The 18,453-nt window shown below is 40.4% G+C and overlaps 1 protein-coding gene across 1 annotated transcript in view; it reads left to right on the top strand.

Moving 5' to 3' along the window:
• The first annotated feature begins 1,641 nt into the window (after positions 1-1,641).
• gabrb4 (gamma-aminobutyric acid type A receptor subunit beta4) overlaps positions 1,642-18,453 on the top strand; it is a 56,702-nt gene continuing 39,890 nt past the window's right edge. Inside the window, exons 1-2 of the mRNA XM_060890518.1 lie at positions 1,642-1,895; positions 4,165-4,256. Of these exons, the coding sequence (XP_060746501.1) occupies positions 1,816-1,895; positions 4,165-4,256 (172 nt within the window). The 5' untranslated portion in view covers positions 1,642-1,815. The remainder of the gene's footprint in view (positions 1,896-4,164; positions 4,257-18,453) is intronic.

Genomic DNA, 18,453 nt, shown 5'->3' with positions numbered 1-18,453 from the left:
AGAAAGCTCAGCTGAAACACTGATACCTGTCTGAGATGGAGAAAAACTTCCAGGACTGGCAGAGCGGCACAAGAGCTAGAGAAGCTTTGAGAATAGAGAAAATGTTGCAAACATACATTCGCCATTTGGCCCCGCTGTCCTGCTTTAGCTGTTGTAAAATGTGCCGAGGCCTTCTGCATCAGCGGTCGCAGCGTTGCCTAGCAACTGGACGGCACAGAGATCTCTGCAGAAACCCTCATCTTATGCTGAAAGAAAAAAAAAAACAACAAACAAACACTCACTTCTTATCTTCCGCGTTTGCATTTGATGTTTTGTGGTTGTTGTTTTTATAATTGACCAAAACGACCTGAACATTATTGTGACACACGATGCGCTACTTTTAAAGTGTGACTGTGTAAATAGAACACGCTGGCACGCGTTCATGCTGGAAACACATCCACCTCCTCCTCCTTGTATGTGCATGGTGTGTCCTTGTGTTGAAATATGTGGCCGGTGTAAACGCTCTCCAGGATTACACCCGGCGCATTTTAATGGGTTGCAGGGTGACACGAGCAGCGCGCGCAGCCTCATTCCCCAGTGATACCGCGCGCGCAAACACTGCTTTCCATCTTTCGCTATTTATTTATTTCTTCTGACAAACCTAACAAATCTTACTCGCTGATCACACAGAGAGAGAAAAAGGGCAAAACAAAAAACAAAGCAAAACACGATGTGGATTTTTTTCTTCCATCCCAGCCATCTAAGCGTAAGCCTTGGTCCTATTTTCCGGTCTTGATTTCCTTTCTTTTTCTTTTTTTTTTCTTTCTCTCTCCATGTCGGCTCGTGGAGGCGTTCTTCAAGCTGAAGTGTGTCATCGTGTGTCGGCCGCCGTTTCTCCCCGAACATGCTGGGCTCCTCAACACACACATAACGCACCGAGGAGGATCGGCGTGGCTCCGCGTCTCCAGCAGGACGCAAACCTGGACTATTTGACGCTTCTTTTTTCTGATCGAGTACACAAGACTCTTTCCCCCCTTTGCAACAAGGGATTGCTTTCTTCTACTTAATAAAAGGGGGAAACCATAGACTACTACACGCTCTGACGTCCGCATCACAGATTTTTAATGTGCATATTGTTTTTCTTTTCTCCAGCAGTCGCTTTCGCCCTCGGAGAAACGAACCTCGTCCGTCCAACAGCCATTACGCGGGGATGCTGGTTTAGATTTTCGTGGGTTTTTTGTTTATTTGTTTGTTTGTTTGTTTGTTTGTTTTAAATCCACCGACCTCCCTAAAATCTCCAACATCTTTTAGTGCTGTAGGAGGACAAGACAACATCCTTAACACACATCACAGTGTGGAGCACATCACCGGAACCATGGCGCGTCCGCAGATTCGGACCTGGATTTAAACCATCTGAGTGACAAGAAGACGCCACTTTTCTTTTCTTTCTTTTTTTTTCTTTTTTCTTTTTATTTCTCGGTTTTGGTTGGCGTAGGAAGACCTTTTTCGTTACTTCTGAATTAAAGTGAAATGTAATCATGATGTGTGATGTGCTGTTGGTCGAGAGGCTCTGTGACCTGTACGGATTTCCATAACCGGGGAAAACACCTTGGGACCAATTACGAGCTTTTTAAATACCCCACTTCTCTGCTCTTTTTTTTGTTGCAGAGCAATCACATGCATGTGATCCAGTGGGTCTGATTTGAGCGATTGATTTGGCCCTTTTTATCCCCCTTTTCGTTCCTTGTGTTGGATTTTTTTCTTATCTATTATCGTTTTGGACCACAGGAGGTTGGATTACTGAAGGTGTACATATATATAAACGGATTTGTGGAAATGTTGGGTCCTCACCAAGAAAAAATATGTGGAATTGTCTCTGCTCTGACAGTGTTGTCGTCTGTCTGCTTTGTACAATGGTAAGGAAAAAAGATGGGTGATGTGAAGTGTTTTTTTTTTTCCGAAGCGCAGGGTTTTGGTTGTTTGAATTGCGCCAGGCTGCTTATTGCTATTGGCCATCGCTGATTATTCACTGATAGGGGCCACTGTGTAGTGAATACTTGTCCATCCAATGGCATAAACACTTGAGGTGTGTGTGTGTGTGTGTGTGTGTGTGTGTGTGTGTGTGTGTGTGTGTGTGTGTGAGCACACACAAGCCTGAGCGCGCGGGCAACATGCGCGTGTCCGTCTCCAGACGCGAAAATGAGCACAGTAGCACCATATCTGTATTATTATTATTTTAAAACATTGTACGTGTTTTGTCATGCCAATGTCTACACGTATTCTCTGTGTACATACACGTCTGCTCGGCCTCGAGCGACGTGACACTGAGATTAGCGCAATCTCCAGCCTTTGACGTGAACGCGCGTCTAAAAGCACAAGCCGTATTTTTTCCCTCTCTCTTAAATCAAAAGAACCAAATCTATCGTTTTGCCGCAGACGTATCTGATCAATGCGTTTATATCTCAGTCCACCCCCCACCCCCCACTCCTAGACTACTAGCTCCCATCATGCCTTCTGATTATTCCATTATACATGTAGGATTCATCATGGTTAATATAAGTAAAAAAATAAAAGGGGGGGGGGGGGGTAAATACACCACTATCACAAGATCAGACGCAGATCTTCTGTCTTGCTGGTTGTTCGTTAGTGGTATCAGTGATTTCAGTGCCACCTGTAAGCATACATGATAAACAGATAGACATTAATCATTAGGTACTCACAATATATGAGAAAGATAAGAGATGCTAACAAGTGGACTCCAGAACTCTATGATTATTCATCTGCATTGTTTAGACAGCACAGGCCCCGAACTGAGCATCATCCAGTGTTGACGTTTGGCTTCAAAGCTCTACATGCAACAGATTTCCTTCATGAATCGATCGAATCGGTCGATGCTGTGTCTCTCTCATCACAGTAGACATGGAATATCATGAGATATCTCAGTAAAAATATATTTGTAATTTAATATCGTTGCTGCTTGAGCTTTCATCGTTTACCAGAACCGGTCTGCTCTTAGATGATTCTGGTCTAAACCTGATTCTGGTCTAAACCTGATTCTGGTCTAAACCTGATTCTGGTCTAGACCTGATTTCCCTCTAAACCCGAACTACATACAAGGCCATGTTGTAGTGTTGGTTTAGCTCCTTACAGAGGAACACATACACAGTCATGAACACATGAGGGATGTATTCACACAAAATTAGGTTGCATAAGATCATACAGACATTGTCACACATCACAACACGGTGCAGTACACGGTTTTAGATACGATATTGATGAAATATAGGCCACAATATGCTTTTAAATAATTCATGTCTCAGATTGTCACTAATGTTACTGATAAAATCTGACTGCATGTTTATTATGAAATATTGACCTCACAGACAGCGGTGGAAAAAGTACCATGAAACTAATACTAAAAAAAGTCAAAAAGTCAAAATGTTACTCCATTAAAATTAAAAAGTGGAGCCAAGTGAAAATCAGACAATGTGTACTGTACCTTTAAACACTGTACATTAATCTCACTGAAGTATTCAAGAGTAAAATATAAATGTTTTAAAATTGACGACCTCGATCGCATCGTGGGCGATCGTACACGACTAGCTGCTAGTTCGCTAAGCATTCGGTCATGAGGAAAACTTACTGCTAACTCACACAAACCTAGATTTTATCATGTTATCAAAACAAACTAATAAGCTAGCTAATTCAGCAAGTTAATTTTATTTTAAAAATGAACTAGCTGGCTGATTTACTGAGCTGAATACAACTAGCTAATTTCTGAAAATGAAAGTTAGCTAAAATTAACACAACTTACTTCTTTGGTTTTGATGGTGAATTTTCCATTTAAGGTTTATATTTCATAATAATACAAGCTCACATCCTGTAGAAATCAGTAAGTCTAAGAAAGACCATGTCTTCTCTCTCTCTCTCTCTCTCTCTCTCTCTCTCTCTCTCTCTCTTTCTCTTTCTCTTTTTTATTTAAATAAATTGATATGTCTTTAATAATACTTGACTTACAGCTTTTAAGTACAGTATTGATGTAGCAGTATTTTCCACCTCTGCTCTCAGGTTGAGGTTTTGTGTAAATATGTCCAGAGTGATCTATAATAATATTCAAGCAGTTCTGCTCATAAATATTCTTTATTGTTATGCAAGTTTTTAATAAGTGTCACTGTCTGTCTGTAGCAATTCTGCTGGATCTGGAATATCTGTGGCCAAATCGACAGTGGACAAACTGTTGAGGGGTTATGACATCCGTCTCCGGCCGGATTTTGGAGGTACGTCCTGTCTTCCTTTCCTTTCACGTGTGACCGCTGAAGCAAAGTGAACGAGTTCCTCTGATTTATCTCCTCGAAAAATTCGACCGCTAAACGATTCGGCCGTACGAACGAATAGCTGCCGCCGTCCCGAAGCTCGTTCGCAGATACAAGCGGAGTGCTAAAAATATTAAAAGAACCAGGAAGCAGTAATACACGTGAGTTATTAACGTTGTGGAAAGTTTCACAGGATTCATTCAGCTGCAGAACCAATTTGAGGGTGAGGATGTAGACGATCCTGACAGAGAGGAACACGGGGAATATGTTCAGTCTAAAAGGAAAAAGAATAGGACTTTCACTTGTGCTCTGTTCAGTCATTTTAATTTCTGATTACATTTCCCATCACCTATGCTTAAAGTAAGAAAGAAAGAAGAAAAGCAAGCAAGAAAGAAAGAAATAAGCAAAGAAAAAAAGAAAGAAAAAGAAAAAGCAGCAGAAGGACTTCTAAAGGCTGAGCACACTGTTTCAGCTGCCCATGATTCATAGTTATGCACACGTTCACAATTTTAAACAACCCCAGGGATGCTTCTTCATCCACAAAACACAAAATAACTTTGCTTCACCCACAAAAATGCTTTGTTTGAAGGACGACGTGTCCAACCATTCATCACCGGTCTCAGTTTTGTCCCCTGACATTGCAAAGAGGCTGTAAATTTGCTCCTGGAGGTGTTTTTTTCTTCCCAATGTTCAACTCACCCTCAGCAAATTAGCTTGTATTTCACCAAAGAAGCAAATCTTTAGTGTGAATTATAAAGTGCACAACTGTATCAAAATGTCTAGAGGAAGCCGATGCCGTCCATCCGTCCGTCCGTCCGTTTATTATCTCATGCTGTACTGCTGTTTATTTATATGTACAGACAACTATTTGACGTTTTCATTAATTGCGATCCACTTGGAGGGTTTTTCAGGTTGTGGCTGAAATGCTAGCATTAATAAGATCTGCTAACTTTGAGGTTGAGTTAATTATTAATAAAATTTACAGACGCAGGGTTTCGTTCAGAAAGACTCTCAGCGTCCGTCTGTAGTCGGGTCGACTTGTTGAGTGTGAGAAATTGACTTGAGTCAGAGATGGGAATAATAACATGATGTAAACATCGTTGCTCTGGATAAGGGCAGAAATGTAAATGTAAATGTTAACATGATCAATTAAAAGTAAAATGCATACCTCATACAGATACACATCAGGAAGGGAAAGGGGCGGGGCTTTGCAGGAAGTGTAGCATCAAGTAGAACGAACATTTTTGTGTGATTCTATATAGTAAATCTGTGGGTAATAAACATACTCGTCATAGATAGACATTAATTATCTTATCGCAGCAAACAAGAGAGAATAAAATGTTTTAAAAAATGAAGCTATAATAAATGTAACTCAGTGATTGGGTTAAGGGGTCACGGTGGCTTAGTGATTAGCACGTTCACCTCACACCTCCAGGGTTGGGAGTTCGATTCCTACCTCCACCTTGTGTGTGTGGAGTTTGCATGTTCTCCCCGTGCCTCGGGGGTTTCCTCCGGGTACTCCGGTTTCCTCCACCGGTCCAAAGACATGCATGGTAGGTTGATTGACATCTCTGGAAAATTGTCCGTAGTGTGTGATTGTGTGAGTGAATGAGAGTGTGTGTGTGAGTGTGTGTGCCCTGTGATGGGTTGGCACTCCGTCCAGGGTGTATCCTGCCTTGATGCCCGATGACGCCTGAGATAGGCACAGGCTCCCCGTGACCTGAGGTAGTTCGGATAAGTGGAAGAAGATGAATGAATGATTGGGTTAAAAAACCAACCCATTGTTTGTGCTGTAAACTACAGTATGACGTTTATTCCTGAGTATAAAATATTTTGATGTTGTAGTGGTACGTGTGCTGACACACAATCACACGATCCGCATTTATATTTGTTGATGCTGAATTATTTCCTTTGACGTGACCTTCTACAGAACAGCACTGCTTCATTCACACTGCTTTATTTAACACCTTTAGTCCATGTCTGATCTTTACTCCACGTCTGATCTCTAATCCATGTCTGATTAGTCATCTTCACTCCACGTCTGATCTCTAATCCATGTCTGATTAGTCCATGTTTGATCTTTACTCCATGTCTGATCTTTAGTCCATGTCTGTTCTTTACTCCATGTCTGATCTTTACTCCATGTCTGATCTTTAGTCCATGTCTGTTCTTTACTCCATGTCTGATCTTTACTCCATGTCTGATCTTTAGTCCATGCCTTCTCTTTACTCCATATCTGTTCTTTACTCCATGTCTTATCTGTAATCCATGTCTGATTATTAGTCCATGTCAGATCTTTAGTCCATGCCTTCTCTTTACTCCATGTCTGATCTTTAGTCTATATCTGTTCTTTACTCCGTTTTATCTCTAATCCATGTCTGATTATTAGTCCATGTCTGATCTTTAGTCCATGGCTTATCCTCACTCCATATCTGATCTTTATCCATGTCCACTCTTTACTCCATATCTGATCTCTAATCCATGTCTGATTATTAGTCCATGTCTGATCTTTAGTCCATGTCTGATCTTTACTCCATGTCTGATCTCTAATCCATGTCTGATTATTAGTCCATGTCTGATCTTTAGTCCATGCATTCTCTTTAGTCCATGCATTCTCTTTAGTCCATCTCTTCTCTTAAGTCCATGCCGTCTCTTTTCTCCATGTCTAATCTCTAATCCATATCTGATCTCTAGTCCATGTTTGATCTTTGGTCCATGTCTTCTATTTAGCCCATGTCTGACATTTATTTAATGTCTGATCTTTCTTCCATCTTCTCATGTCTTCATACAATGTTCAAGGTTGATGTGTTTGTGGAAAGGAAAAAATTGAAGAAAAGAACCTTCTACTTGTTGTGGACTAAAGACCAGAGTCACATCCTTCATGGTCTAGAGCTCATCTCTTCTTATTATTGATGATGGATTTTAGTTTTTAGAAGAACTTGTTTTAATCAGACAAAACTTTTAGTTCGTTTCATACAATGTGAGAAAGTGTCGAATGTTTCTAGACCTGGTTCAGGGTTTCTTAAGCTTTTGTGTCAGTTGAACATCTTCGGTTCCTGCTACATTTTTAAGCAGACTAACTTTTGTGTGATTTGTGCTTGGATCCGTATCCTTTTGTGACTGTAGTTTTTTATCCATGAAGATTGAATTAGCGAGCGAACTCTAACGCGTTGGCTCTAAGAGCTGTTATTAGAGCTTCAATTCAGTTCTGAGGTTATAATAAAATGTTAGAACGCAGAACTTTCTCATTAAATTATTTCATAAACTGTGGATGAAAAACCCAAGATCTAGCCCATGATCATACTCCCGTGCCTAGAGATGAGCAATGCCACGAAAGCACAGATATATACCAACTCTAATGTTGCTGAGGTAAAGATCGAGTCCAGAATCGTCAAAATAAACATAAATATCATCTGCATGAACGTTCTGACGGTCTTCAGATCGCCGTCCGGAGATCTGGAGATCTTACAGCTGATGGAGGATCTAACAGCATTAATGCAGAACCGAGTCGGTGTGCAGGAGCCGTGCATTCATTACACACAACAGGTCAAGGATGTTATCTGCAGCTAATCAGGATTTAATTAGCCGGTTTGGTCATTGTGATTTAGCTTTATTATGGAGATTAGTGAAGAGAACTTTAACCTCTCTGTGCACAAAGAAGGGTCATGTGACTAGTGACATTTCTGTCCATGTGAAGAAGAAATAAAATAATAAAACAGAAATCACAAATCAAAGACTTTTTGTGTCCAGATTTATAGAAATAAAACAGGGGGATGCAAAAAAATGTAATCTAAGCAAATGAAAATAATTTTTCCTGCTTTTAAGTGGAATACTTAAATTATAATAAATCAAATATTACACTGTGGAGTTTGTTCCCACATTTTAAACTAATTCAAACAGTCTTATTGTTTTTATAATTAAGTTTAAGTTTGATATTGTGTTGTGTTTTTATATTCGGTTTATTGTAATCATATTTTAGGAAATAATTCAGAAATCGGATTATATATATATAATGTGTTTTCTTTTTCTAACATATCACTCTTTGTGGTGTGAAAGTGAATTAGAAATAAATAAACAACAAAAACATTCATTAACTAATGACTACGATTATCTTCAAAACAGTAAGATTCTAAAATCTTAAAGATTTAAAAGGTTTTTTAACTGAAACACCTCAACAAAATCATTTATGTTAATAAATGTAAATATAATAAAATCAATCCTTACAAAAGAAAAAACAATCGACTCTCTTTAATATGTAAATGTTGCCAGTTCCTGCAAAATAATACAAATCTTTACAAATCTAGAGCAGATCTTTGCTATTTTGTTACATGACTCCAAATACGATATTACGTTATGTTAAAGGTGCGGTGCACGATGTTTGAAAGCTAATGTTGACTTTTGAAATCACCAAAACAAACACGCCCCTAACCCAAATGGGTGTCACCCCTGTTTTGATAGCTCCGCCCAACACATACATACGTAACCCAGGGAACTATTATAGCGGAACCTGCTGGGGCGGCTGGCCGAGGGGATATTTTTATCAGTAAATGAACTCAATGAGTAATACTATGGTAATACAAATGTGTGTTTGTAGTACTGTGTGTTGTACTGTGTTGTACTCATTCTTGTGGAATTTTGTTACTGAGCGAATGTTTCAGCGCAACGACAGCGAGAGACCCCTTAAAATGGCCGACTTCCTGATCGGCGCACCGACTAGTGAACTAGCGAGCGGTTGCCTTTAAATTGATTGGAAATGAAACCCTGTGATTCATTTTGAAAGAGGTGACTTTTTCACTTCCGACGATGGTTGTTGATAGATGACCCGAATGTGTGTAGGTTCTGTGTGGAGCGTTAGGAGAAATTAAGATCCTGCAGAAGGACATTAATAATGTGGTTATTAATTAATTAGTAAAATAAAATCAGAACTCAAAATACTTCGTTTAAGTCAATAATGCATTCAAAACAGATTCATTGAAATTCTTTATTTTAATAATTTTTAGACCTTTTTGTTAACTTTTTCCTCCAAGGGGTATAAAATAATCACCTTGTCCACCTCACTACATGTACACACTCCCTCAGTGACAAAAAGAACAGAAGAACCAATAAAAGGTCGTATTTAACACGTTAGAAACACATTTCTGTCTTTACATATATACTGAAGTAAAATCCATACGGTCCATTAAACCTCCGTTCACACACAACGTAAAGAAAAGTCATTATTACTGTTACACTAATGTCCAGAGTGAGGAGGTCAGCTGTTAAAAATGGAGCGACAATAGAGAGAGTGTTCGCATTTCAGTAACTATAAACACTCACAATCACACTCACACTCACAATCACAATCTCACTCACAATCACACTCACAATCACACTCACTCACAATCACACTCACAATCACACTCACACTCACAATCACACTCACACTCACAATCACACTTACAATCACACTCACACTCACAATCACACTCACAATCACACTCACAATCACACTCACACTCACAATCACACTTACAATCACACTCACACTCACAATCACACTCACAATCACACTCACAATCACATTCACACTCACACTCACAATCACACTCACTCACAATCACACTCACAATCACACTCACACTCACAATCACACTCACAATCACACTCACTCACAATCACACTCACAATCACACTCACACTCACAATCACACTCACAATCACACTCACAATCACATTCACACTCACAATCACAATCACACTCACAATCACACTCACAATCACACTCACAATCACACTCACTCACAATCACACTCACACTCACACTCACAATCACAATCACACTCACAATCACACTCACTCACAATCACACTCACAATCACACTCACAATCACACTCACACTCACAATCACACTCACTCACAATCACACTCACAATCACACTCACACTCACAATCACACTCACAATCACACTCACAATCACACTCACACTCACAATCACACTCACACTCACAATCACACTCACAATCACACTTACAATCACACTCACACTCACAATCACACACACACTCACACTCACAATCACACTCACAATCACACTCATAATCACACTCACACTCAATCACACTCACAATCACAATCACACTCACAATCACACTCACAATCACACTCACACTCACAATCACAATCACACTCACAATCACACTCACAATCACAATCACACTCACACTCACAATCACTCTTATTTCACAAAACTCACCGTTTTCACTAGTATGTTCACACACACGCATACACACACACAAACACACACATGTACATGCACACACATACATACACATACACACATACACAAACACACACACACACACACATATACACACACATATACACATATAAAAGTGTATGATCCGTGTCTGTTCTGTTTAATGATGTAATGCACTTCAATTCACAGTCAATTATAACAAATATATACACACACTGCAAACACACACACGTACATGCACACACATACACACACATACAAACACACAAACATACATACACACACATACACACACACACACACACACACCTATACACATATAAAAGTGTATGATCCGTGTCTGTTCTGTTTAATGATGTAATGCACTTAATTTACAGTCAATTATAACAAATATATACACACACAGCAAACACACACGTACATGCACACACATACACACACACATACAAACACACAAACATACATACACATACATACACACACACATATACACACACACATACACACACATACACAAACACACACACACACACACACACACACACACACACACAGCAAACACACACACGTACATGCACACACATACACACACATACAAACACACAAACATACATACACATATACACACACACACACATATACACATATAAAAGTGTATGATCCGTGTCTGTTCTGTTTAATGATGTAATGCACTTAATTCACAGACAATTATTACAAACATATACACACACTGCAAACACAAAGATTTTATTATCTTCTAACACTGTGTCTAGTAATAGTGCTTTAAAATTTATAGATGATATGTAACCCCACTAAATAGTTTAGACTCCATCAGGAGAAGAGGCTCAGTGCTGCACTGTTGTAACTAAAAGCAAGACCTGAGAACTCTCTAATATGTTTAGAGACTTGGCCAGAGATCAAATCATGACTGAAATGAAAGGTAAAAGTAGTGAAATAAAGGAGATAAGAGTCCGAAACTTTGAACAAGGTCTCTATTGCTGAAATAAAATACAATATCCAAAGTCCAGGACAAAAATTAATCTCACCAACATATTTGAAGTGATTTTATTCTGCAGTTTTTGCTCTCACCTGATGGTGGCAGTAGTGCCAACATCGTGTGCTACAGTTAGCTAAATAACGAGCTGATTATGAGGCTTGTTTTCACATATGAGAAAACTTATTTAAAATTACATCCATTTATTTGCAGTTGTCACTTTTCATTTTGTAAGTGAAGCCGTTTTCACGTGACAAATTTTCAGGTGTGAAATCTAACAATAAAAAGGCAATAAAAATCCACACAGCACATGGGGATGTGGTAGCCTAGTGGTTAAGGTGTTGGGCTACCAATCGGAAGGTTGTGAGTTCAATTCCTACGTCCACCAAGCTGCCCCTGAGCAAGGCCCTTAACCCTCAATTGCTCAGTTGTATAAAAAAAAAGTAAGTCGCTCTGGATAAGGGTGTCTGCTAAATGCTGTAAGTGTATGTATTATGGGCTGTCAATCCATCATGTCTGTGTGTTGGCATGGCAACATCAAAACACTATTGGGAAAAATATCTTGCTACTGCCATGTAAAAAATTACAATTGTGAAATACCGTGAGTTTGCAACGTTTTTTTCTTGGTAGGCCGATGCGATCTGACGCACTCTCTTTCTCTGATTAACTCGGCAAAACGTATCGACTACGTGACATTTCATCACTTCTTCAGCTAAACGGCTGAGCCGTAACATTTCTTTTCCTCCTCGTACGTCAAAAGAGTCTCACGATAATTAAGGAATTCGATTTCAACAGACTTTATGCAGTAGAATTATTAGTTTCACTAATTTGTTTGGATGATCGACGGTCCAAGAGCATTTATTCCTCTGAAACCGTTCACGGTGTATTATCTGTCTGTCTGTCTGTCCGTCTGTCTGTCTGTCTGTCTGTCCGACTGTCTGTCTGTCTGTCTGTCTGTCTGTCTGTCCGACTGTCTGTCTGTCTGTCTGTCTGTCTGTCCGACTGTCTGTCTGTCTGTCTGTCCGTCTGTCTGTCTGTCTGTCTGTCCGACTGTCTGTCTGTCTGTCTGTCTGTCTGTCGGTCCGTCTGTCTGTCTGTCTGTCTGTCTGTCTGTCTGTCTGTTAGCATGGCAAACTGCAACACACTATCCAGCTGTTCTGTGCCTCTTTGGGAACTATTGAAATCATAAAACTATAAAAAAAAAAAAAAGATGTATTTGTTTATACTTTGTGTTTGTTAAATGTGAGTTAGTCTGCATCGGTTTCTTGCATATATGCGTTAAAAAAGTGACATCACCCTCACAACACCACCACAACACAATCATGCTGCTGTACAGATTATCAGCACCTGAGGCCAAATCACAGCCCTGGCCATATTTAGTGCAGCAGCACTCTTGCTGGTGTGATATTGCTTAATTGTAAACCAAATCATCAGCACTGTAATAAATATTACGACGAAGGGACAGAGAGACCGAGTGAACCGAGCAGGAGCGGCGTTTCATCAGAGCAGGCTAGTCAGAGGCACCGCTTCCTGTCGCTAAGCAGATAAAATGCTTTTACGATGTTATCTGGCTAAGAACATTTTGTAACAGATGTTTGAATATCATCTTGTGTGTCACAGCACAATGTCATGTGATTCCCTGCTGTAGTAAAGAATTAGTTGGAGAAATTCAATTCGTACAAATCCGCCTTCGATCGTCCGTCTACATTCACGTTTTTGAATATTTCACATTTAAGTTACCTCATGAAGGATAATTAGGTAAAGACCGAGCGAATATCAGGTCGTTTATTATACAGGATATGAGTTAACGTGAACAGAACATAATCCTGAAGATTTACCACAGAATTTTGCAGGAAGTGGCGTCTTCTGCTTCCTACTTCCGCTTCCTGTGCTTGGCGACTTTGTCCCAATTCTGTTCTCTTATTATTTCAGTTTGTTTGTCCGCGAGCTGAAGAAATCGTTCGACGTGAAATGTAAACAGAAAGCATGCAGTGTTTGAGCCCTAACTGCCCTCAGGTAGGGTAATAACACGCACACTGTCCCTGCGGCTGCGGATGCTCGGGTGCGGTCTTACCCTGTACCTCTGTCAGGAAATATCTTTCACGTGGATTTCTTTTGATGGATTTTTTTTAGTAAATCAATGCAATCGGAGTGTTTGAGTTTGTTCGTGATCTCCTGTTCCATACAGTAAAATGTGAGGAGTAGCAGGCTGAAGGTCTGCAGTTAGCGTTTTACACAAATTATCATCTGAGATGATGAAACTTCGATTTTTTTGCAGTTCTGGAATTAATACACTGAAGTCAGCGGCAGCCATTAAAGCATCTAAGCAGACGTTTTTCCTTCAGGTTATACGTAAGATGTGGAAGTAGAAATGCGTTAAAGTCGAAACATTACAACAAATAAATCGTCTGCAGCCAAACTTTGTGTGATGATTTCATTCATTCATCTTCTACCGCTTATCTGAACTACCTCGGGTCACGGGGAGCCTGTGCCTATCTCAGGCGTCATCGGGCATCAAGGCAGGATACACCCTGGACGGAGTGCCAACCCATCACAGGGCACACACACACACTCTCATTCACTCACACAATCACACACTACGGCCAATTTTCCAGAGATGCCAATCAACCTACCATGCATGTCTTTGGACCGGGGGAGGAAACCGGAGTACCCGGAGGAAACCCCCGAGGCACAGGGAGAACATGCAAACTCCACACACACAAGGCGGAGGCGGGAATCGAACCCCCATTCTTTTCATTTTAAATTGGATCGATTTAGATACATCAGATACTTACTGTAGATGGAATTTTTCTTTAGTTTAATACAGAAATCTTCAAGAAACCTAAAACCTCGAGATGCTCAAGCTATTATTATCATTTAAATTTTTTTTCACAGTGAGCTACACACACAAGTGTGTGATCGGGACTTTCGTTTATCTATCAGTTATCGATCAATACGATTCATTTCAAGACCAGTTTCTTTCCATTGAAATTGTGTCTTTTCAAAGCAGGCCGAAGGTTAATTTTTTAAGCGGACGAAGGTTCGGTTCTTTAGCGTTTGTCTTGGTTCTTTTTTGTGTTCGTAATTGAATGTTTTGACTCAGGAGAAGCTCGTGATCGAAGATCTTGGTGTTACTGGACGACGCTAATAATGACGTAGCCTCAAACAAAACGAGGCTGAGACGCTATTAGACTTGAATTGCGCTACAGGCTACAAGCTAGTGAATTTTTAGACTTAAGAGTAGACATCGTCCAGTCGTCTAGCAGTCTAGCGTTTCACTCGATTCTCTGCTAATTCAGTTCATGTAAATGAAACAGGACTGTGTGTGTGTGTGTGTGTGTGTGTGTGTGTGTGAGGAAGACACTGGACTAATTACACCCGCGAGGATCTTATTTATGACCTCAATAATCAGGTCAGCCTCTGAGGACCATGATTTTTACGAGATTGAGGTTTCTCATTTAAAGTCATCCTTCCCTGTGAGAGACGAGTCTCCGTGTCCCGATACGTCGTCTGTAGCGCGAGTCCCTGAGACGCCTTTCGTTCTGCACATAAAAAATATGCCGCAGTTTTAATTAACAGAATGGAACGAGATCCGAGACTGTCACGCCTGAGGCCATGAATCACCAGGACTCCATGTTACAAGACACGTTTTTTAATGTATTTATCGTACCGCTTTTTTTCTTGTTGATGAATGATGTATGTAGAATAATGAGAAAAATGCAGTTTGTTTTTGCTGGGATGTAGAAACACCGCAGTTTGTGTTAAATTTTATTTCAGCATAGAGACGTTCCTCTCCTGGAAGTGGGCGTTGCCTAAAATATGAGGATTTTTTTATGTCGTTTAAACCTTACTGGTTTTGGAATAGTGGAAAATTCTGGAAGACACGAGTTCATATTCTTCAGCAGGACTGTTTTAATGTCTGCAATGTTTTCTAACAGATTTTATTGATCTATTTATTGAACTAATTTTAAATAGCGGTCTAATTTCACCTGCACGTTCATGTAAATTGCCTTTTAATGTTCCACAAGCTTCATATCTAACAGCATGAAAGTACAAACCTCCTCAGCTTTCCTGTCACGCTCTGCAGGATCCCAGGCTCGACGCACACTTCGGGTCCTTAGACGTCTAGATTCCCTGTGAATCTTTTCACATCTTCCTAAAAACAATAATAATACCTGTATTTGTTTGCATTTGTTTGCTGCTCAGGTCAGATTGTCTACCCTCAGGGTGCGTACCCGAGCATCGTGACCTGAGCTACCGATTTCTTTGGTCTGAAAGGAGAAACATCAGAGATCCCAGCAGAATTAAAACCATGAACCAAAAGCCACAAATTGCATTATCTTTGAGGAGCCCACCATTCCATCCACGTTGTAAGTGGCCCCTGTGGACTTCAGGAAAATCTAATAAAAACTCCAGTAGCTGGTAAATCGTATCAGTAAAGTGTTCACGCTCTCCACCCTTCTCTTACAATGTCACTACCTTTAAAAGCTTTGTTAAAGGAAACGTGAACAGATTACGTTCGAGATCAGATCTCAGGCTCTTGGAAAGCTTAGAAAGGCTTTCTATTCTTCATATACACTACATATATACTGATTCAAGGCTGATTCTTATTAGAGAGATAAGAAATATTAAAATAAAAAGCGTTATATTATTTATAATTATTACACTTTGCAGTTCAGTGAAAAGTTCGCAGTTTGGCCCCAGAATTCAGTGTAATCGGTTTAGAGCCTGCGAGCGCCCCCGAGATCCGATCTCTGATCCGTTTAAAACTGGTGGTCTGATGTTCACTTCTACCAAACGGCGGCACGGTCCGAATAAACTATCCGCTTCTTCACTGCATGCCAATAACGCGATTGGTTCAAATTGTCACTTCCTGTTTCAGCTTTAACAATGTCAGGGAAAGATTTTTTTATGGTTATCATATGACAGATATATAAAACCAGACGTTTCTAAGACTGCAGCACTGTGATAAGTTCACCTACCTGGTACAAACGCATGCTCTGAGAGCACTGCGATAAACACAGGAGAAACCTTACTGTACCTTATACGAGAACGGCTCTTCGTTTGCAGGTATTACTGCACAGTGAAGTACAGTATGTGTGTATCTCAACATATGCACATGTGTGAGTATTGGGACCGAAAAAATTAACCAGATGAACCTAGGGCCGAGTTCGGAAGCAGTTATAAGCCCCGCCCCAAACAAGAAAACCAGAATTGGTCCTGAGTGCAAACTCATGCATTCAGGCCCAATTATTATATTCCCACGAGACGTGTATAACCTTTAAAAGTCGCTCGCCTTTCGTTTGAATACGTTTCTATACATCTTTAAAAAAGAGAGAAGCGCAGAAGGGTTGTACAGTATACACTATGAGCAAATCTGTCACTAATAAACAGAAAGAAGCCGGTCGGTTTTGAGTGGGCATGTGCCGTGGTGTATTCTTCGGTCTCCTGTGGGATATGCAGCGGGAACCAGAGATGCAGCGAGTGAGAGACAAGAGGTGAGAGGGTGTACCCTGTCATCAGTTTGGGAAGGCAAGTGGGAGCGCTGAGTGACTCATGGAGCTCCCAAACCCATGTGAGTGGGGTGAGCGTGGTGTAATGAAGTCGGAAGAACATGGCAGAGAGAGAGAGAGAGAGAGAGAGAGAGAGAGAGAGAGAACCCACTGGTGCTCTCCCCAAACCCTTCATTCTTTCACACCACACCCTAGAGACCACATTTTAAATGTAGCTGTCATCAACACTGCTGTGTGGGTTTTATTGCCTCTGCTCTCAGCTCTCGTCTGTTATGTCTGAAGGACTGTGAACACTGTCCGCTTTTGTGCTCTGAAGGCTTCTACTTTCACCTCACGACTCACAGTAAGGACCAACTGGCTGCAGTAGAGGAGGATGGTACTGTAAAACTACGACATTTACCTACAAACTATAGTCTATTCACTGCAGAGTGTTTCATAGACCAACATCTGTGATTAATACTTAATATTTAACGCTTCTGTGTGGACTAAACACTATATTACAGCATCTAGCCATACTGTATGTATATGTATGTGTGTGTATGTGTGTTTGCATGTATGTGTGTGTTTGTGTGTGTGTTTGCGTGTATGCGTGTGTTTGTGTGTGTGTATGTGTGTTTGCATGTGTGTATGTTTGTGTGTGTATGTGTGTGTGTGTTGTGTGTGTGTGTTTGTGTGTGAGTGTGTGTTTGTGTGTGTTTGTGTGTGTGTGTTTGTGTGTGTGTGCGTATGTGAGTGTGTGTTTGTGTGTGAGTGTTTGTGGTGTGTGTGTGTGTTTGTGTGTATGTGTGTGTGTGTTTGTGTGTGTGTGTGTGTTTAATATTCTGTAGTCTACAAGAAGAATAGTGTATATGGTAACATTTAGGTAGTCCAATGTAGACAAATAACAAACTAACGACTGTCATGAGAACAACCTGTTCACTGTTGTTAAGTGAAACACTTCAGACTGTTGTTATAGAAAAATAATACAAAACCTCAGTGTAGATTATGTTGAATATTATTCTCATTTATCAGCCTTTAAAATACGTTTTGGTGATTTATTAATAAACATCACATTGCACTTTTTAACTGTTTCATTTTAACTGTAGTTCCTCACTCACGTTATAGCAGCGACAAACATCCAATCCAATTTGAAGCTTACGAGACCCTGCAGGTTGTCATATGAAACTGGAAACTCCTTTCGCTGAGAAACTGTTACAAAGCACCGACACTGGAGACTCGTCTTTATTCGAACAGAACTCTGTGTCTCCGCCTCCGCCTTGTGTGTGTGGAGTTTGCATGTTCTCCCCGTGCCTCGGGGGTTTCCTCCGGGTACTCCGGTTTCCTCCCCCCGGTCCAAAGACATGCATGGTAGGTTGATTGGCATCTCTGGAAAATTGTCCGTAGTGTGTGAGTGTGTGAGTGAATGAGAGTGTGTGTG

Source organism: Tachysurus vachellii, chromosome 17 (assembly GCF_030014155.1).
Source record: "Tachysurus vachellii isolate PV-2020 chromosome 17, HZAU_Pvac_v1, whole genome shotgun sequence".
NCBI lineage: Eukaryota > Metazoa > Chordata > Actinopteri > Siluriformes > Bagridae > Tachysurus > Tachysurus vachellii.
This window is presented reverse-complemented; position numbering and strand designations above follow the sequence as displayed.